General features: G+C 39.9%; 1 protein-coding gene across 2 annotated transcripts in view; it reads right to left on the bottom strand.

The window, feature by feature from the left end:
- Positions 1-22,170, bottom strand: part of RNF150 (ring finger protein 150) — a 113,543-nt gene that overhangs the window by 30,098 nt on the left and 61,275 nt on the right. For both annotated transcript variants that reach the window (XM_041412009.1, XM_041412008.1), the window contains exons 2-6: positions 19,888-20,138; positions 13,854-13,925; positions 13,367-13,449; positions 7,117-7,213; positions 1,316-1,526 (exon numbers count right to left, since the gene is read on the bottom strand). In XM_041412009.1, the coding sequence (XP_041267943.1) occupies positions 1,316-1,526; positions 7,117-7,213; positions 13,367-13,449; positions 13,854-13,925; positions 19,888-20,138 (714 nt within the window). The remainder of the gene's footprint in view (positions 1-1,315; positions 1,527-7,116; positions 7,214-13,366; positions 13,450-13,853; positions 13,926-19,887; positions 20,139-22,170) is intronic.

Here is a 22,170-nt window from a genome sequence, read left to right as displayed (position 1 = left end):
GCTGCTGGCTTTTCCCAGCATGTGTCATACAGCTGTGTGGGTAAGGGCATGCATAGCCCTCCTTCCCAGCCTTAACAGTGTGAATCTTGCAGAGAACTGTGGGGCATGGACCATTATCCATGAGAGGATCTACTTGCTACTGGAGTGCTAAAGGGCAGAACAGAGATCAGCATTTAGCCCAATCTTTATTACACTGTGATGCCATCTTTCCTTTGTTTTTAAAATCAGCCTTAAATGCATTTAAATGCAAAACAATTATTGGAAGCAACAAAATCCCATCTTGTTCTGAACATCTCTTGCCAACACTCAAGGAGAGTTGAGAAAACTGAGTGGCCCGAGCTGGCAGCTGGCCATGGAAGATGGCTGGGATTATAACCTTGCTGCTCACCCCTTGCTCGATCCAGAACTTAGACCATAAAAGGACCAAACCTGAAACCTGAAATCCACAAAACAGAATGTAAAAATCCGGGTCGCCAGTATCTAAGGTCACAAGTCCAGTCTTTCTAGAAGTTATTTTCACTTCCGTGACACTGGCATGACAACACGAGAGAAAATGGGATGATCAAGTCTCTCCACAGAGTAGGAAGAGTAATGTAAAATCATTTCAGCCTAGTGCCATCTCCTGCCTTTTACATATAATATTATTACTTACCTTCCTTTTCATGCCCAGGACCATAGTAGTACCTAGAAACCACTGAAAATGTGTATTTTTTCCAGAACCTACACAAAACTGTATTTTATCACATTCTTCTACCTCTCTTCAAGTATATCTGATGATTTTCTATAACAGTCTTGTCAATACACCAACTGGTATCAAATAGATAGGTATTTTCTACTGATCTGCTATTTTGCCTAAAATTGAGAATTTTAGACTAGCACAGTCTTCACTCAAAACAGCTGACAACATTTCTTTTAAAGAGTCAGAAGCAGATTTTCAACAGAGAACATAATTTTTAGGAACAGAGAGACATGCAGACATTTTGAGAATTACTTGTTCAAATGCTACTGCTTACATATCTTACACAAGTGAAAACTAAAGACACTGAAAACATGTAAAATTTTCCTTTTGTTATTGTACAAATCATTAGTGTTATTTAACTCACTCAGGCTTCCAAGTACAGGAACTCTGACCATCAGTCCAGTATAGCAGAACACATGATATTAAATTTACTTACCCTGTAGATTCCTGCTGGGCTTAAAATAAGGCCATTGCTCCAATGAAAAGCCTTCAAAGGCTGCTCACTAGAGATGGGTTTGTCGTTGGGGTTTCTAGACATTTATTTCAGTGCAAATCCTGCTAGAAATTGGAACTTACTGCTTGTTGTGAAGTTACTCTCACCAGCCTGAGGAAAGGAGTCTACGTCTTGGATGACTTGTAGTGCTCCCACAGTCCGGGCTGGGGGATCCAGGGCGACAGAGCTTTCGTTCACGGTAATGTCACTGGCTCCTGTGATCTGGTTGGTCGGTGGTCCTCCTATGGATGCTTCCAAGTCTGGAGGTATATCATCCATGCAATCTGCATTTGGCTAATGGGAAGAAAAAGGAGAAAAACGAGCTCTTACCTGATAAAAAGATTCAACTTACTTCTTACCTCTTTGTCAGATTTTTTTGGCTTTATTTTAGTATTGAAAATGAAAACATATAATGAATAAACACACAGAGTTTGTCTTCATGTACTTAATACAATCTGTTGGAAGAAAGACCCAAAGAATGCCATGGAAACTGTGTCACCTACAATTGCTAAACATTCTTCTTTATACTTTTAAAAGGATTAGGGAATGTGCACATTTAAAAAAGTAACTGACTTATTGGTATGATCTGCTCAATATAGGCAGATTGCTGAATCAGATCACAAATGTAAACAGAGACAGGAGCTGAAGGGGAGCGATAAATGTATTTTACATTTATTATTTTTTTCAAATATGCATTTTACAGAGCCAGTATCTGAGCTTACAGGAATAAGAATTCAATAAGAAATGCCTGTGGGTGCATCTATGTGTGTGGTGCAAAACTAGAAGCTAAAACTGTTTATAAGACAAGTTTCTAAACATCAAAAGATGTTTGCTAATACTGTATTTCCTACAAAACACAATTATGAGAAAAGAAACAAGCAGACAAGAATGGGAAACTGAAGAGCATTTTTTGATTCACAGTCTTTCTTGCTATGTGAAGCAAGCCAGTGTTCAGAGAGACAAAGCAAGACTGAGCTGCAATATGCGGATGCCTTGTTAAGCTAGAAAACATTAATTTAAGTTGTTCCCATTTATCCTTATTCTCCAGGAATCAGTCAGCTAGTCTGGATCCATCACTTAGGTTTCCTCTAACTTCAGAGGTTTGAGACATTTTTGCTGTGTGATTTATCCCCTAACCCTAGGTATGAATTGCTCCCTCTGCCTTCCCTCTGCTCAGCACTAAGCAGAAACAGGGCTTAAGCTGCTGGACTGGAAACCCAACATTCAAATGGCCAATGTCAGAGGAGGTGTACTCTGTTTGGTGGATCTGATTTTTTTCCTATGCTTAGTTGTCTCACATGCCAAGGCACTTTGGAAAATCTCACTATCTGCTTATCTCCAACAGCAGGCACCAAGAAACTAAGCAAAATATAATACAGCAGAGGCTTAAAGAGAGATTTAACTTTAAGCACAAGAGAAATCCCCTTGAATTCAAGCACAGAAGGTTACCATATGTTTACTTTTTTTTTTTTTTTTTTTGTCCCCAGAATCAGGAACTTAGCATGTTTTCTTTTTCCACACATTCCATGTTTGATTGTTGTCACCTCTTAAGTGTTTTTTTCATACGTGTTCCTAACAAAAAAGACAGGCAATTTAAGCAGTCTCAGATCCACAAACTCCAGTTTGGAATGAAAACTAGAATTGTTGTTGTCTGGCTCCAGTCTAATCCACAAGCAGCAAGAATGCCTCAGATTTGGGATAAAAAAGGCACATTCAACTATACCAGGTGTTAATGAAACTCATTGAATCTGTACTTTTCCAAGTGAAGTACCAATAACTTATCTGTAGGACAGGGACCCAAAATTATCCCTTAGATCTATCACTCTTTCCCTCTCTCTTAGCTATTATAAAACAATGTTTTCAGAAGGTCATTTTAAATTTAATTTACTTTTGATGGCAGTGTATATTAAAAACAAAGGCCTATTTTTCTCTCTCCTATAGAAAAAATTATTTCAATTTTTCAGGGGAGCAGGTGTCTGTCCTTTGCTCTGATTCCAGTTATTCCTAGAATGGGGTTTTATCACAAACTTTTAAACCTATTGAAGAGGGGATTATAATTGAAAGTCAAACCAAACATAAAAGATGCAAAAATAATATTGCTTGATGTAATTAATCTCTTTACTCCTGAATAATTTCAATTGAAAAAAATACCCAAAACTAAGAGCATGCTGTAAAACTATATTAAATACTGATCAGAAAAAAAACAAAAAAACCAAACCCAAACCATTATGGCTTTGGCTGCCAGAGTGACCCAGATACAGTTGCTAAGTTTAATTATATTGGTTTCACTTGTTTCCTGCATGTAAGTGCTTTGAGAGCACACTAAAGTCAAAGGAGAGCTTTGTATTGACTTCAGAGGGTTTGGCTAAGGCTCTTAGTGAATAGCTTCAAGTCATACAATCTGCTGCCAAAAATGCAAGTGACTGCATATCCAGCAGATGTTTGCAGGAAAGAGGAAGAAGCAGAGCGAAACTACCTCATGTGATATGATTATCCCAATAGCAAAGTAGCTCTTTGAAAGACACTTTCACTAATAATCCTTTTCAAATATTGCAGGTGTAGTCTGAGCTGGATTTTCCAGGAAAGAGTGGAAAAGGTCAGGCCAACCATTTGCTGGTAGATAGTTAATAATCTTCTGGAGCTGCAGAGTGCTGTGGAGAAAAGTGAAGGTGTTGGGGTGCTCAGCGACTGTGAAAATGAGTGCAGGAGTTTTGATGCCTCACGGATGCCTGGGGAATCTGAACTTAGGGCAGATAATACTTGAAGTTTCTATTACAAAGTAAATGCAGAATTTAGTTGTGAATTGAATTGAAACATTTAGGTGTTTTGGGTTTAACCAATCCTTTCCTAGAAAATCCAAAGTCTTCCTGCTAAATGAAGTACAATATACCCACAGACAAGCAAGCCAGATCTTTAATAACAACCATAGGACACACATGCAGCTGGCAGGGAAAAAAACTCCATAGCCTGTCTACAGTAAGATTTCCTCATTCCTCCTACTGTAAAAGCGTCCAAAATGGCTTTTGCAAATTTGCACCCAAGTCTCCCATCAGAGGCTGATGCCTGCCTCAGGCTTTTTTCTTCTTTTGTGAGTGGAAATTTCAGCTAAGAGGGCTCAACAAGACTCAAGAATGTGGTTAGGAAATGACATTTTGCTTTACCCACTCTACAGAAATGTCTGCCACCTTTCACAGAGAAGCCCTAGAACTTTACAGGTTCCTTGAGGGCAATATCTTTTCCCACAGCAGCCTATGGACATCTGGCTAAGTGATGAGTCTCTAAAAACACCAGTTCATGTGTGCTGGTGGCTTTTTTGGTTTATGGGAATACCAGAAAGCACACCTTAGGAATGATGTCCACCCTGGGCTGTCCTCAGCTGGTGCTGGGCAGTGAGAAGGGTGAAGACAACATGATTTCTGTGCAGGTAGAAAAGAGGTCCTGGGAGCTGAGCAGGAGCTCTAAAGGACACAGGTTGGGCAGGAGGGGTTATGCAGAGGAGAAGCAGGAGAGAGCATAAGGTAGGAAAGGAACAAACCAGGAGTTGAGGTGTATTTCAGAAAGAGAAGGTAGAAAAAAGAGGGGAAGAGGAGCAACTGATAGCAGTATAGGAAGTTTTAACCCTCAAGCTACCAGATGCTCTTATACCTCCACTTCCTTTGCTGTAAACCAGAGGAAACCTGACACAAAGGCTACCATTTACTCCAATTTCCCATGGACAGCAGCTCCTACTGTAAGTCACTTTGAGGGACAAGACTCTCCCTTCATGAACATATCCAATGATCCATGTACGCCAATATGCTTCCTCCAAGAGATGAAGAGGTCTGTTTTCAGCTAGTTGTCTTAGAATAACCTACAGGAAATTTTTACAGAAATTCATACAACAAAATCCCCTAAAAAAAACTTTGCCAATGGAACATTAACATCACATCCAAGTGCTTTATTTTTAGTATTAAGACAGATCAACACTACAGCTGATTTGGAAATCTTAATTTGAACCAGTTGTTCATGTAGGTTACAGTAGCATCTTTAATTACATGCTCAGTACAATTATTTCCAAAGAAGCTCCAAGCATAAAGCTCTCAGTGAGGACAGCAGGCTAGATCCCCGTTCTGCTGTACAGTACAGCAGAGGAAAGGGAGCTAAGAGAAGGGAAAGTGTTTGAGGAAATGGTGTTTCAATTACTTCTGGCACTTAGGTATTTCTACACCTGCCACTACAGAGCTGTTCACAGGCAATGAAATCAAGCCATGTAAACCAAAACTTCTACACATAGCCTCTGGGCATGTTTTTTATTCCACTAGCTGTGCCCAGCCTCAAACAGCCTGTGGACATGCTTAGCCTTCAGCAGCAGCCAGTGAAGCCAGTGAGAGCCGTGTTCTGGATGTAAATTCTAACAGTACTAAACTTTCTGGGAAGCCTTTAACATCTCACTGCAGGCCTCCAGAAAGCATTGCTCTGGTTTGCCTATATGCCCTGATTACGAAGCTGGACAAAGAGCACATTAATGACAAAATTGGACAAAATTGGGCAAAAATGTGAACGGGCCAGTGTGAGAGCAGAAATGGTATGGTGCTGTCAAATGCACAGGGAAGCCATGGAACAATACACTGGGTAGAGAGAAGAGGTGTCAGAACCCTGTGTAACTGCTCATAGCAGGCCTGTGAGTTGAGATAGAACCTGAGGAAATATTTCTGTATTTAAGCCTAGGTGCAGAGATGCTGAATGGCAGAGCTAGCCTTTGTTTGGGCTTTTGATCCTAAGCCCCGATTTAACAGTTGCATCACCTCTAAATATATTAAAGACAATATACACATTTAGCAGAAAAAGTAGCCAAACTGTTTTGATGAATTACCCTAGATACAATGCCCTCCTTCTTTTTCCACTTTGCATGTTTTCAGTTTGGATTATATTATATTAGGTTTATTAACATATCTGCCTGCAACCTGCTTCCTCGTCTCCATGAAACTGATTTCTCTGAGAATGGCTATACCAGCTCCCCAATACGTTCATGTGAACTATTTTACTTTATATAGCTCTTTCAAATGTGAACTGGTGCATCACTGACTGAAACTCGGGGGGCTATTTACAGCACCTGGTAATGCATCAACTGGAGGTGTTTCAGTATTGAACTTCACAAGCCTTGCACAGTGGGGGACAGTGACTCACTCCTTCCTAGTGAAGCCCCTGAGCTTGGTGATAGCTCCAGCTGGGAAAGTGTATGGCAGACAGGACATACACCATCTGAACACAAACATGCGACTTAGAAAGATCAATTACTTTTGCAGTTTCTAACCACATTTGAATGTTCCAAATAACAAAGAGCTTAACAATTTCTTGTATGTCATGTGCTCCACCACATGCTTAGTAACTGGGAAAAAGGGCCCTTAACTGGAATTAGAAGCAGAGACCTTGCTTCAGATAGACTTTAAGAGAAATCTGACAGAAAAAGGACTTGTTTCCCCAGAATGAGCAATTTGTTGTCCTTGATGAGTATAGCAGGGAAGATTTTATTTGCAGAATTTCTGCTTTAAGATTTGAACCGAGGGCATGATTAAAAAATTAAATCCAGTCCTAAAAGCTATGTGAAAGAGTCTATAAATCCACCAAAACACCAGTGAACAATCTTCTGCTTCACCTAGCAGGCAGCCACAGACACACAAATCCCAACCAACAATCACACAAACACTCTTCCCTGCTAATACTAGTGGGGTGCAGGACAGAGGTAGAATCAGACATTTCCAATTGTACTTCCCTTAATAAATCAATTAATTATTCAATAATATGGCAAAAAGAGTAAGATGGGAACAGACAGGACAAGGCTAGGGATATACTCAGGTGGCTGGTGTTTCCCTTCTGCCCTGATGGGCTGCTCTGCAGTGCTTACCGGAATCCCTAGAGCTTTTAGAATATTCATTTTACACATCGGGCAGGTACGATGGTCTAGCAGCCAGGGGTCTACACAGGACTTGTGGAAAAGATGCCTGCAATGAAAACCAGGATATCTTAATACAAATGCACCACAGCACAATTTACCATTTAGTACCAGATGATTCTTGAGCTTCAATTCTTTCAAGCGAGATTATTTCAACTGGTGCAGTTTGTGACCTCTTCAACGACTGTAGAACTAGATCCTATGCACATAAGGCTAAAATGATTCCTGCAGCAACTGAAGCACATGTGCACATTTCAATGTGTTTGGAATAGAAGAGTACATACTTAAGAGATTTAGGGAAAATACACAAAATGCATTAGCAAACATGATATCCTTTAAATGTTAAAGGCTGCCAGCAAACAAAAGCTGCTTGCTGGAAAAGGTAACAATCATGCTAGTTATTCTTAATAGTTCTTCAGACAAACCTGAATTACACACAATTTAAATGTGAAGCCATTGAGGGTCTAGTATTTTTCAGGGTAGAGGCAAAAAGAAATAAATTTAATTTGAAAAAAAAATACTTTCCATTTAAACAGAAAAACCAGTACAATGCTTTTATAAATATCCTTTCTGACTTCCCTGCTCTTTAGAAGCTGCCCATCAGAGAGAGCTCCTACGTAGTTCCCTGAAGGAATTGTTGTTAATCCTGTTCTGAGTCTGAAGGGACTACCAAGCAACTACCTGAGCCCTGTAGCCGCTGGGCACCACTTTTCCTAGACATCAATCAGCTGGAGCACCTGAAAGTTTCTTGTTTAGGTTTGCCTTTAACAAACTGATAATGACTGTAGAGATAGTCAATGTGTGTACCTGACTGGCAGACTGTATTCTCTCTTGAGATCATACTCTTTTACTAGGAATACAAGAAAACATTTCTTCACCCCAAGGGTGGTCAGGTATTGGAACAGGTTGCCCAAGGAAGTGTTACCTGGAGGTATTTTACGACGTGTGGATGTGGCACTTGAGGACATGCTTTAGTGGTGGGCTTGGCAGTGCTGGATCTATTGTTAGACTTGAAATACCTAAATATCTGTAGGATCCAAAGGCTCAGCCTGGAGCAGGCAACATACCAGTCTCTACGAGGAAATGCAATCTCTGAGAAAGCCAGAGTCACCTAATGTAGCAAAATAACTCTAAATATTTAACAGGTACTTATTCAGCTGAATGGGTCAGCAGATGTGTCACTACATGGCAACTTACTGCAGTCCTGTGCTTTGTGTCACTTTATACAACTATGGCAAAGGGCAAACATATTCTTGGAAGTTCGACCTAGTCTAATTATATCAGCTGGCTGGGGTATCAAGCCTCATTTGATCCTGTATGTCAATATGATTAATCAAATGAAGCATTGTGATATTTGAAGTTTAAGCCACTACTTTACTAAGGCTACTGAAGTTCACAGCTGTACTTCCAAACACAACCTGACCTAACGGATAACAACAAATGAACCAGATTTTGGTGTCTGTCCTGCTTAAAATTTCCTTCCTTCTATCTTAGGAGGGGCATGTTCAGCACACTATCAGGCAAGCATTCTGAATAGGTGAAAGCATAAAGATACAGTTCTTAGGCATGTGTAATTTTACATTTAGAAGTCTTACCAATGGATTTTCTTGAGTTTGTTAGTTCAGTGTTAATTCATTATGTCTTACCTTTCAGCTACATGAAATAATAAAGAAATTGTTGTTAGTGATTGGTTTTCTTTAATTATATAATCAAATTCATAAATATGCTTATTGGCAAACATCTGAAGCACATTTGTGCCAAAATAATCAGTCCATTTACAAAACCTGAGATATTTATTAATCTCTCAGAAAACAAAACAGATTTCCAAAATCTGTTTTGAATAAAAAATACATAGTTTCCACCAAGACTTTTTACCATAGACCAGAAAATTCCCTTTCGTTTTCAATTTCCAGCTTTGAAAGCCTCAGTCAAACTGGGGTTCATATTAGAGAATTTCATGATGTTTGTTCAGCATCAAAAGCTTGGAACACTTTCATGCCTTAAAGAGTTTAAAATCTGAAGTTCAGTATTCCTAAAGTTGGCTTCAAAAACAATATTCTAAAATAAATCCAAGTAATTTAAAAACATGACAGATCTTGTCACTTTGCACATCTCAATACTAATTTAGCACAGTGTATTATGACTCCATTAATTTCAGATTTAATATGTACTACAGAGGGAACGTGATTATTTGACAGAAATTCACAGAATAATGGAATGCCACAGAATATCAGATGAAGATTTGCCTTTTAAAATTTTTGTACTGCATTATAAAATTAGAGCTCTTATAATATCTGTTTTGAACATGTAAACATTTGCGCAGAAAAGCAAGGTGGCAGGCTTTGCAGATTTGGTTTTGAAAGTTTATTAGGTATAGCACTATGTACATGCTTATGGCATTCAACAACAAATTGTCAATTGTTTTATGTTCCAAATTCAAGCAAAAGAAGGGTCAACATAAAGTAAGACGAGAGCAACTGTAGTATTTCACTGTCCCGTGGTAAGACAAAGATGTCAAAAGACCAACTGCAACAAAAATCCCTCCCTTTGCAGTTCTGACTGATGCAAGTTTTAAATGGAAGGAGAGGATAGAGCCATCATGGGTGATTTCAGAAGTAATGACCCATACAGCAAGACAGTAAGAGATGTTTCAAACTCGGGCTCAGGACATAGCTTTGACAATCAAAGTCAAAGCTAGAAAAAAATACAGGTTTTTTCACTATTGTGTGCAACCACATTCATTGCAAAATTATGTTGATTTGAAAAGTTTCTCAAAAGAACTGCAATTGATGAGTTGACAGAGAGGAAGGTGAGATGTTGTCCCAACCTCATACAAAAGGATTTTTATAAGGGAAAGGAAACAACTGTTCACCATCTTGCCCAGGGATAAGAAGCACAATGATGTTTAAACTGTAGCAAGTGAGATCCAGGTTACACAATAAGTAAGGCTTCACCACAGCCAAGGTAACGAAGCACTGCAATAAATTATCAGGGGGTTTGCTTTCTTCATCCCAGGAGACTGCAGTGTGTGTTGGAAAAAGCTGCCAAGAACGACATGTGCGTGCCAGTGCCCCTGTGCTGTTCCAGAGGTGCTGGCCTCCTGGGATCCCTCCTGTGCTGCACTCTCCTGTGGCTGCACATGGCTGTGCAAAGCTCACAGAGCACAAAGCAAAAGAACCTCAAAGTCCCAGAGCATTCCATTTATTGTTATCTAAATAGCACTTCACATTTTTAAACTAGACACTGCTTTTGTTTGAAATGTATTTATGTTTTTTTTTAAAGATGCAATTTTAATCATACAAGAAAAAAATCATGCCACACTCAGCCCTAATAATAATAATAATAATAATAATAATAATAATAATAATAATAATAATTTTAGTACAACTATTGTAAAGTGTTCAGCTTGCCAACAATTTTGAGAGGCTTTTTTTCCAGATTAAGGGAAACTATTCTCCTCCCACCTACCACTCCTAGTCTCACCTATGCAGAAAGAGAGAAACATCCCTGAACCTTAGAGTAAGAGCATCAGTTGCCTGGATTAGACCTAGGGCTGAAATAAAGGATTTAGAATTTTTATTAGTGAGAGACTGAGTAGCACTGTAGTATCCAACAAGAAGGTTGGAGATTTTGGGGGGTGCTTGTACAGTATTATTTACTTCTGAGGAGGACAAAAGAAGATGATGAGGGTGAAAGGAAGGAATCAAAGGGAAGAATGTGTGTGATGAAATAATTTTCACAGAAGCTAATAAAAAGAGAGAGCAGGAGTGATAATTCTCTGAAATCACAGTTGTTCATGGAGTGAAGGTTCAGGGGAAAAGAATGACCTGGAGTGAGGTCAGAGAATGTGTTTATTGGTGAAAGAAATGAAACAGCAAAAAAGAGAACCTATGAGGCACTCAGTAGAAATAAGGTTGAAAGAAATCTCTTGCCTCTCTATAGAAGTTTAAAGTAAAAGTTTAGTAAAAGGCACAGACTGGGAGCAGCAGGACTAGTACTTTCTCCAAAGCTACAGCAGAAGAGGAAATGGTTTTTGAAACTGGAGATGGAAGACAAGCAGAATGAAGTAAGGCTGTGACAAGATATGTCATTCTAGGAACCTTGAACTTGGTTACATTTGATCTTGTGTCAATGCCCTTAAAGACAACTTCAGAGATGTTTGCTACCATTAAACTTAAAACTAGCTGCAAGTCAACACTATACTTTTATCAAGTGTCATTCCTTATTTATGTAATGCACTCTGTGAAGTTTCTTACTTCAGTCAGTTGTGGGAGCTGCCCGATGAAGACAAAGAGGAAGAAGCACAAGTTTTCTTGGAATTCTCCTCTGAGCTTTCCAGAGTGGGGTACATAAAACCAACTATCCCAGTGCCAGCAGAAAACAGAGGACATTTGGGAAAACAGCCCAAGTCCTAGTAAACACGTATTTTTTTGACTTCAGAACTCATCCACTGCTATACTGGAAGTTTAATGAGGTTCCCATGTTAGAAAATGCACACGGCTTAACTGAGGATACTGGAGCAGGAAAACTACAGAGTCTGTAGGTCTTTGTCAAGATATAACACTCCTACTCACTTCACAGAAACAGAAATGAATCCACTTTCCTTTTTGTTTTGGATGAGGAGATGAGATTGAAAACAGCAGAAAGAATAAGGTGTACCATTTCATCTTTCAGAAGTTCAAACCCGTGCAAGTATGTAAAACACTGCCCTTGCAGTATGTGTAGCAGGAAAGCCAGGGCTGGTGAAATAGCTGCTTGAGAAAGATCTTAAGAGTTTTTATAATTCCCAACTACTAAGGCTCAAAGTGTGGGTATTTTACAAGACAGTTCAGCTACTGCTACCCTTTTAGCATGAGTCATTTTCTGGGTGACCTTTTAAGTCAGCCAAGAACTAAACACCACCTGTTAACTCTGTGTTTCCTATTCACTCTGCTTGACGCAATGCCGTGGATGACAAAGGCTCATTGAATTATGAGGTGGGACACAAGTGAAAGCTAAAGCTTAGACATATATTTAAACTGTTGTAGATCTACCTCAAAACACTGCCTGTCTCTATCATGCAAAATTTCCAAGCTTTATTCTGCTTCTGTGCAAAAAGGCTTGATGCCAAACCAAGGTCCACATTTTCCGGTAGTTTCTCATTTTTCTGTATTTCTGCCTCATGAAGTGATGTGTTTGTGTTTGCTCACAAAAAAGAAAAGAGTTCACATGCAATTTGTCATTGTGGGGGATTTACAGTAGGTCAAATTTATGATTAATCTGTTGCTTTGTGTTAGCCATTTAGTGATGGCAGTAAACAGATTTAATGAATCACATGAAGTAACAGAAATGGACAGCTTGTAACATTCAAATATCTACTAGGGTACAACACAACGGGAAAATAAACAAGTATTTTGGTTTCTCAAGCCAGTTAACATGACTCAGGAGAAGAAATAAGTTCTACTGAAAATAATAAAATCTCTGCTCCATATGTGCAGCACTTCATATCTGTATTTCTATGGAAATCAAACACTTGCTGTTGCTCTCCTAGGGGCAACTGATCCTAGGAAATTTCTCAAGAAATTGATTTCCTCAGAGAAATCCTCCATTAGGTAACACTTCACATATGACAGTACAGTAGCACAAGATGAATACAGCTGTTAGGGATGGCTAGAGGCTGCACTCCTGTGTCACATCACTGCGGGTGGATGTGCTGCACAGGGCATCTTCACATGAGGCATCTCTTTCTATGGCTGGGGATTTTTCCTGTCAAAAACCATCTTTTTCTCAGGCCCAGGACAGCAGAAGAAGTAGCCCAATGGGGAGCAGGAGCCTTCTCTATCCCTGGATGCTTGTGGCCAGGGCTCACTCTCAAGTCAGAGGGAAATTCTCCTAAGGCATTTATTCTAATTAGAAAAACAGTGAGGAAAACAGACAAATCAAAACTTTTGTTTAAAAATCTTACTAAAGACTTTGTTATAGGCTCAGGTTGGATAAAATTTCCACCATACTAAACCCTCAGCGTCTCACCACCATCACTAGTTTCACTTCACGTAGAATAAAGATGCATTTCAGCTATCTTTACCAACAGATTTGGAATAGGCCAAAATAATAAACTCACCCTTCCCTCCCCAAGTTCTCAGGTAATCTCATCAGTGTGAAACTGAGAGCAGAGACTGTCTTGAAGTAGAGATTATTAGAGCTAAAAGCACATTCAATTTACCTGCAAGGCAATATCCTGACAACATCATTGGGCTTGTAGCCTTCGATACAAACAGCACAGTTATCAAAGTCTGGCTCAGTCTCCTACAGGGAAGAGAATATTCATCATATTCATTTTTTATTTTGTTAGCTAATCTCTTAATATAAGAGGCTATGTGACAAAGTAAAACACTCACTGAAGCAGACTGCAAATCCAGTAATGCATTTCAAAACCAGCAAGTCAGATTTTCTGACGTGTTTCCAGCTGGAAACTTGCACTGGGAAGCATGCAGATTTAGTTAGTATGTTTTAACTTTCAGAATTTTCTGCATCTTTAACCGAATCACCCTCTCTCCCCACTCTGTTTCATTTAACTTCCACTCCTTCCCCACCTGAAGGAGACAGTACTAAATAAGCAATTGGCATTTCTGTTCTGCCTCTGTCCCAGAGGTCTAAAGGAATCCTCAGCACAGAGTTTAATTTAGTAACAAGAATTTTGCAAAAATTACCTTGTCACCTTTCCTGATCGTCCTGACTTGCAGCTTGCTGATTGCTTTCTTCGCAGCATCTCCAAGCCGGCGCTGCAATACAAAATTTGCTCTTAAGCAAAGAGCATCTCTTCATGCAGAAATCAAAACTTTTTCTCTCTAGGCTTCTTAATAATTTTAAGTACATGGAACTGGATAGTGTATAAATACAAACATAATAATTCATAAAATGGGCACCATAGGTGTGCTACACTGCAGCAGTGCGTACTAATGTAGGCAACAAGTCCATTATTTGATTGTCCTACTTCTTCCCTCTCTTTTTTTAATGGCACTTGTTAAAAAAAAAAATACCGGGCAGTTAGCAGAGTGAATGCTGAACTTTATTCTTACATTGTTCCATAACTAGTTCATGATCTTTAGCAGGATACAACTTCTGAAAGTGAGCTGTTAATTTTTTAACAACAAAAACTCTGAATAATCTCTCCTGTATTTTTTCCTGCAATACAGAGTTGCCTGCTTTATAAAAATGAGGTGGAAGCATCTGCAGTTTCTTACAGGTAAAGCACTATATAGTCCTGCAGTAACTTCCTGTCCATACATAAGCATTTGATCATTCTTTGCCTTTCTATCATTCCCTCCAGTGCAGCATAAAGTGATTACCACATCATGTTTCTGACTGTTCTCCCATATTTCCAAAACACTGTTACTGTGCTGGCAGGGTCACAGCCACCAGGATTAAAGTATGTAATAACAGCCCGACACAAAACACCCTGTCCTCAGACACTGCAAATGGACATATCTAAGAGGTTGGGAACATTGCAGGGCAGTTCAGACAGTCACTGGTCAGCACCCTGTGCTACAGAGCTTGTTCCTGTATCATGCTCCAAGGACTTGGCTGCTCACTTGTGCTAATCCAGCAACAAGGCAGTCTGGAGACAGACTCACAGGCTGGAAAAGTCTTTGGGAGGTCATGCATTCCCATCCCCTGCTCAAGACTGGGTCAACTTCAAAGTCAGAACTGTGTTAGTTGAGTTTTGACTATCTCCAAGAAAGGAGATTTCACAATCTCTGTGGATAATTTGTTCCAGTGCTTAACCAATCTCAGCATTTTTTCTTCTCTAAACATACTAATGGAATTTCCCTTTCTGGTAATTTGTGACCATTACTCTGTGCACTTCCAGGAAGAGGCTGATTCTGACTCCTCTCTGACCACCCTTTTTGCAGCTGGAAGCAGAGCCCTTCCTCCTCCTTGGCTCCCCGCCCAGCTTAGTATGCTCCCTTGACCCCTCCTCAGACGCCATGTGCTTCTGCCCCCAGACCATACTGGTGACCCTTCTCTGGGCACTCCCCATCTCTTCTATGCCTCTCTCACATGGTTTCATGCAGCAATGTCCACTCCAATGTCATCTTTGTAACAGTTCATGGTACAGCATGTTCCAATTTGCCACCAATAAATGACTTGAACTCTTCCCTTCACCTCCTCTCCCCAACCACATTTCCAGCCATGTGTTGCTAGAGAGGAGACTTGGGGCCTTTGGTGATTCAGAACACATTTAACCTTCTGAGCTGGGAAATTCCTGTGCCAGAGTTCAGAGGGGACTGTCAGCAGGAAGGGCTTCCAGCTGGAGGGGGCGAGAGCATGAGGCCAAAGACAGAAGGAAGTTTGAGGCAATTTATAAGTTGAGACCTAATCACCACACAGATATGACCAGTAAATTGCCACTTTGGTCACATTCAATTAAAATCACTAGATTAAATTTACAGAGTAAGCTTGTTGGATTGGAAAGGCTGACAAAAGACATGCAACATTGAAAGCAGAGTGCAATTTCAGATATGGCTAAGGAGGTGAAAACAATCTTGACTATCAGGAGATTTACATATGAGCTTTCCAGCAACTTAATTATTGCATGTGAAGGAGTATCTTGTAGTTAGACAACATCTCTTTCTGTGGTCCATTTTTCTCAGAGTCTCCCTTAAATAAAAGAATCAATGAGAGTTGAAAACATTTCTTGTCAGCTATTTGGTTCTTTAATGTAAATCAAAGACTGATAACATACAGCCAGACAAGAGCCATTATGTCATGCTTCAGAAAGTGCTTGTGATCCCTTTTCATCAATATTATTACTTTAATGAATGAAATGCCTCGTTCTTTTTTGCACATTCTTGAAGGGGAAAGGACAAGATCAAAAACTCCTGTACATCTTTGATTTGCTTGCTTTCATGTTTGCATTATCCATCGTAAATAGATAAGTTCATAACTTACACATAAATGAGAGTAATTTAGTTTTTGAAAGAACAGGGATTTCTTGGACTAAAGTAATACTTTCAAAGGATTCTCCCATTTGAACAGCAAGGCATGCTATCAATAATCAATTATTTTTCCCAAAAGATAAGAGGCATTACAGCAGTTTAAGGGTTTAAAGTGAGGCTTAGAGATTTACAGTCATAAATCTCATAATCTCATTAGCAATGCTGCAACATTCAGTACTGGACTGGAAGGAGTTAAGCATGTCAGATGCAGTGGTCTTGAGGAGATGGCAATGCTCATTAAAAACGAAGGACAGTCGCATGGAAAGCACCACTTATGTGTTCCTGAGAAAGTAAATGACCATAGATGCTGTGGAGGAGAAAAGTTACAGTAAGTTCTTCTCCCTTAATGGCCTTACTAAACTATCATCTTTGCAAGGAGATCACCTTGTGCCTTGTGCAGAATGAGATGCATCACCAGCACGAGGTATTGGACATGTAACCACAGACAAAGGCTGCAGACTCCATCATGGGAAGCATCTTCCCAAATTGCTTCAAAGATTGACATCCCTGTACAGTGGCCTAAAACTCTCATTCCAAGCCACAGCCTCAAGTCTTCCTTCTTAGATAAATGCTCTACATGCTGACAGTCACATACTAAAGATTAACCTGGGACACAAGATCCTCCTCAAGTCCAGTGCAATCACTACCTGCTTTGGCTTCCACTATCCTGCAAAACTTAAGGAGTACAACCAGTTTCAAAATGACTGTGTAGAAAACTTCCTCTGAACAAGAAGCCAATGGAAAGAAGGGACATTGAAAAATGTGGTAAATAAGTCTGGAACTGAAACATCACCACCTCTTCATTTTCTCATGTCACAAACAATAAAAAGAGAACTCTAGTATTACTGGTGAAATATGAAAAGCTCTGACAGACTGACAGGGTTGGTTTGTTGTTGTTGTAGCTATGCCCTGTTTTAAGTCTGTGCCCTGGCTGTTACAGGGCTGTAACATGAGGTCATATTTTGCTGAATTATCTCTGGAACTTAACTTGTCATGTAATTCTAATTCTGCTTCTAATTAGCTCTACAATGTGATATTTCTTGATTTAAAAGATTTCCACAGCCTTTTACAAAATCTCTCAACTCTCTCATCTTCAGTAGCCTTCCAGGAACAAGCTGCTGAGGAAACAGATGCTCTCTTCTTCTCACAAATTTATTCTATTCATGTCAAAAGGATTCATCATCAAGGCAACCACCAACTTCCTGGACATCTCGTTACGTGAGAAAAAAAGGTTCAATCATGTGAATACTACTACGTATCTTCTACTTCCATATATAATGTACAGTTGCCAGTGCTAGAGATACTCTTACAAATTAAATGTATTAAAATAAAAATTAGTATCTCACCATGTTTGCAGCTGACACCCTGGCTGTAGGTGCACAAGCCCATAGTGGAAAACACTGCATTGATTCTCAGCCAAGTGGGGATGAATAGACCCTGGCATTCAGCAAGAATCTTTGAAATCCTAATTCTCCACTCATAAAAATCAGGCACCTAATTGGAGTAAGCTGTGTCTTCCTTCTGGCACATGATCTTAGATTTTGCACACGTGATGAGTAAGAGTGGTGGCTGAAGATGTAGATGGACTATGTCCAGTTTTCATCTCACTGTGGAGTCACAGGAAATGATTCCAGGAGATTTTTCAGTCTTTCTAGCTGCCTCTCTCAATAGCTGGACTCATTGCTTTCTTGATGGATAATTAAATCACTTTGTTTTGGATTTACTGCTTGCTCAAAAATTTATGCCTAATGAAAGAAGGGAAGTGCACCTGGAAAGGAGAGTCACCAGACAGAGAAGGACTAGACAAAAGTGTTTATGAGGCTTGACAAAAGGACAGTATGATTTTAATCAGAAATTTGTGATCCCATCCTTGAGTTACAAGAAAACATGTCAAAGAAAAAAAACCCCAGAACCTGATGGAAAACAAAGAGGAATGCTCATGGGAAGGGCAAGCGCAAGCTGAGCTCTTCAGAAGTACCTACAGCATTAAATTCTGTAGCCAGGACTAAAGGAGACAAAACTAAAAAGCCACACCAACCCATTAACACAAATAATAGAGTTTTGTTTGTATATTGCTACCATTTTCATATGAAAAGAGCTAATAAAGAGATTAGATGTCAGACAAAACTGTATGAAGAAAACTGCATGAAGACTTTTTAGGTTGCCCCTTATTGTTGCTCAGTTTTAACCTCCAAATTAATAATATTAATATGTAATTACTTAGGAGGCATCCTTTCTAATTCTTCTAAAGAACAGAACTAGTATAATAACCAAGTTATTAAAACCCCTCCATAGGACAATTGCTTGTGCACATGTGGTCTCATTCAAACTTTGGAAAGAAAATACTGAAAAGGAAATATATTTGAACATATAAACACATCAGTTTCAAACTATATTACCTGAATGAGCTTCTTATTTTGATGAGTTTCATGTTTATGTATGTCAATTTACACTGCTAAGCTGCCTGTATAATTACTTGACTGAAAGCACACTTACACACACAAATAAGGCAGGCATGTGCTTTTGCAGACAAAGCATCTAAAAATTATCACAGCCGTTGCAGTCACAGTGAATCTGCTGCCAATGATGTTCAAATTCCAGCTGGGACAGTCTCATTCTTGCTATCCAAAATTCCAGACTGTATATTTAAGTGGAAAATACATTCTTTCTGTCTGTAAATACAGAGCAGCTGCTCCCTATCTCAGAGGATGCCTGAATTTCAATGGGGGAAGGCGAGGGATTCCTACACGTCAAGTATTTGTTAAAGAGCGTGTAACAGGGTTTTTCTCTACAAGATGGTTATTTACACTCTGAATTTTACCTTTTCTGCAGAATAAGCAAGGCAGCCCTCCTGGCCCTGACAGTAATTTATTGAGCATTTAGAAACCTCTCTGAATACAGTGCATTTTTTACAGTGCAATAAAATGGTTATCTCTTCAAATTACATACATTGATAACATTTTCTACTATACCATTAGAATGAAATGTACAAGCCTAAGCTTCCCAGTTCTGCTGAGATAGTTGCATCTGGCCAAGAAAACAGTAAATTTATTATTATTGTTGCTATTATTATTCACTGCTGAACTACCATAAAGATGGGCAGTGCTTTATAAAACCTCTGCTGCTGACTTCTCTTCAGCTCTATAGGCTCTTTATCTCTTTCAAGGGCTTTGGACATGATGCCAAAACCAATAACAACGGTTTAATAATTAGTGATTATCACTACAGTCCTGTTCAGTGATCATTGTCAAATGAAGAGGGACATATTTGTCTTTCTAGCCCAAGACCTTTCTAAGGAAGCATTAAAGTGAGAATAGTTTTTTTTCCCTGCTTTCTTCACTCACCATGAACATTGCTTCACACACACATGCCTCACAATGTTTTAGTTAGCATTTTGATCTCAAGGGTCCTTAGTTATACACATTGCTATAACATTTGGCTATATGTACCACAATATTTTCACAAATAAACATTATCTTTCTATTTTTTGTGTTTTGCATAAGAAAAAAACCCCATAATATACATACACAATTAATTTCTTTTTTTTTTCTTGAATCCCATCTATACTGACATTAAGTCTTTGATTTTCCCAGTCATTTTTATATTCCTATTCTTTTCACTTTCTTGGGATTTCTTTTAGTTTTCTGTTTTTACTACACACTGACAATTTCTTTAACTTTTACTTCTACAATAAATCCTGTGGTGATTTTTTGGAAACACAAACTGTTACTCCAGCCCTGCTCACCTGATTTCTGTCTCTGGCATTTGCGTAGCGGAATCTCTGGATGTAGTAGAAGACCAGCCATGCCAAGGAGATGATCATCAGCACAATGAAGGAGATGGAGACAAACACCACCGAGGTCCGGCTAACGTACTTCTGCAGGTTGCGAGTCCCGATGGTTATGTACATCATCACAGTAATGTTCCTCTCCAGGAGGCTCACTATCTCTTTTCCTTTGGGTTCAGGAATCATTATTGCTACAACATCTTCTAAGCCTATCAGACAGAGAGAGAAAGGGACCCTTAAGTAAAACAAGTGATCACCAAAAGGCAATCATAGAATCACAGATTATCCTGAGTTGGAAGGGACTCACAAAGATCACTGAAGTCCAACTCCTGACACTAAACAGGACATCCCAAGAATTCCACCATGTGCCTGAGAACTTTGTCCAAATGCTTCTTGAACTCTGTCAGGCTTGGCTCTGTGACCACTTCCCTGAGGAGGCTGTTCCAGTGCCCAGCTACCCTTTGGGTGAAAAATCTTAATATCCAACCTAAATCTCCCCTGACACAACTTCATGCCATTTCTTTGTGTCCAATAACTGCTCACTGGAGAGAAGAGATCAGTGCTGCTTCCCCTGCTGATGAAGTTATAATCACACTGAGGTCTCCCCTCAGTCTCCTCCTCTCCAGGCTGAACAGACCAAGTGACCTCAGCCACCCCTCATACAATTTCCCCTCAAGGCCCTTCACATCCTCGTGGCCCTTCTTTGGACACTCTCTAATGGCTTCATGTCTTTTTTATATCGTGGCACCCCAACTGCCCCCAGCCCTCGAGGTGAGGCCGCCCCAGTGCAGAGCAGAGCAGGACAATCCCCTCCCTTGCCCAGCTGGCAATGCTGTGCCTGATGCCCACCAGGACACAGTTGCCCTCCTGGCTGCCAGGGCACTGCTGACTCACATTCAACTTTCCATCGGCCAGGACCCCCAGGTCCCTGCGCACAGCACTGCTCTGCAGCCTCTCATTCCCCAGTCTGTCTGTACATCCAGGGTTGCCTCATTCCAGGTGCAGAATCTGGCACTTTTCCTTGTTGAACTTCCTATGGCTGGTGATTGCCCAGCCCTCTGATTTGTCCAGCTTTGGCAAAAAAAGTAAAAAGAAATCTGTCTGTGCTTTCTTCTGCTCTTCCCTCCTGTTTACCAAGAGGGAAGTCAGATGGATCTGGTGAAGGTTTCAACTGAAACCAGTTACACAGTGTGTTTCTACATACTAATCTTGGTGGGATACGTAAAATGTGTTCCATGGGCTGACATAAACACAGATTTCTAGCACTTCTGAGGCTTATCTGGATGATATTGCTGTAAACACGGCAAAAAGGGAGGTACACTGCATCCAACACTCCATAAACATTTATCACAGTGTGTTTTGCAGGGTCATGAGTCTGTCAGAGAAGCCCCTCCAAACTCTGCATCCAGATAAGAAACATTTTCAATCACAGATTCCCACATGGTTTCACAAGTGGAAATGCCAAAGCATCACTGCTCTTGCACTAGGCTGGCAACCAAAGAGCAGCTCAACATGTTCCCAGTGACTCCCCACAGTCCAAGCCCATACAGCAATTTGGGACTCTGCTGGGAGCTTGACTCTCCAACTGATACAAATTTAAAGATCATTGTTTAATTCCACAAAAAGTTGCCTCCACAGCCCATATCAGTCCCTGACACTGCATGCAGCATGGCCCCACAAGGATGCAAGTCAGCACAGCTGAGGCAGCAAAATCCCACTAACAGGATGAAGCAGGGACTTCCTACAGTCCTGCCAAGCCTTCTGCCACGATCCTGTGAATTGGGCCCTCCACTGATCTAGCTATTCTCAACTCCACACTAATTTTCCTCTCTGTACAGCACTGTTTGATGTTAATTGCATCACACATTGGTGAAACTATTTTCTTTTCAATTTAAAGTCCTCTGTGTATAAGACCACATAATATATGTGGTCTGAAATTATCTGGGAATCACCAGGTTGTTAAATGCCTTTTATGGCCTCACAAATAAACTATCACTGCTTTACAGTTTAATATTAGGGATATTCTGTCCTTTCACTTCATGAAACAAGCATGTAGACAATTTTTACACTTAAACTATGTTTTGCAATAGCCAGTTGTTCTAAGTAGCTAAGGACAGACAGGATGTATTGTAATGTAAAAATGTGCTAGGAACAATAGCAAATGAAATGATCACAAAGTGGCATTTAGAAAGGTACAAACTGAGGGTGTCTGAACTCAAAGAGCTATGCTGGGGTGGGGCC

This window comes from Onychostruthus taczanowskii, unplaced genomic scaffold, assembly GCF_017590055.1.
Source record: "Onychostruthus taczanowskii isolate IOZ18803 unplaced genomic scaffold, ASM1759005v1 scaffold38, whole genome shotgun sequence".
NCBI classification, from domain to species: Eukaryota; Metazoa; Chordata; class Aves; order Passeriformes; family Passeridae; genus Onychostruthus; species Onychostruthus taczanowskii.
This window is presented reverse-complemented; position numbering and strand designations above follow the sequence as displayed.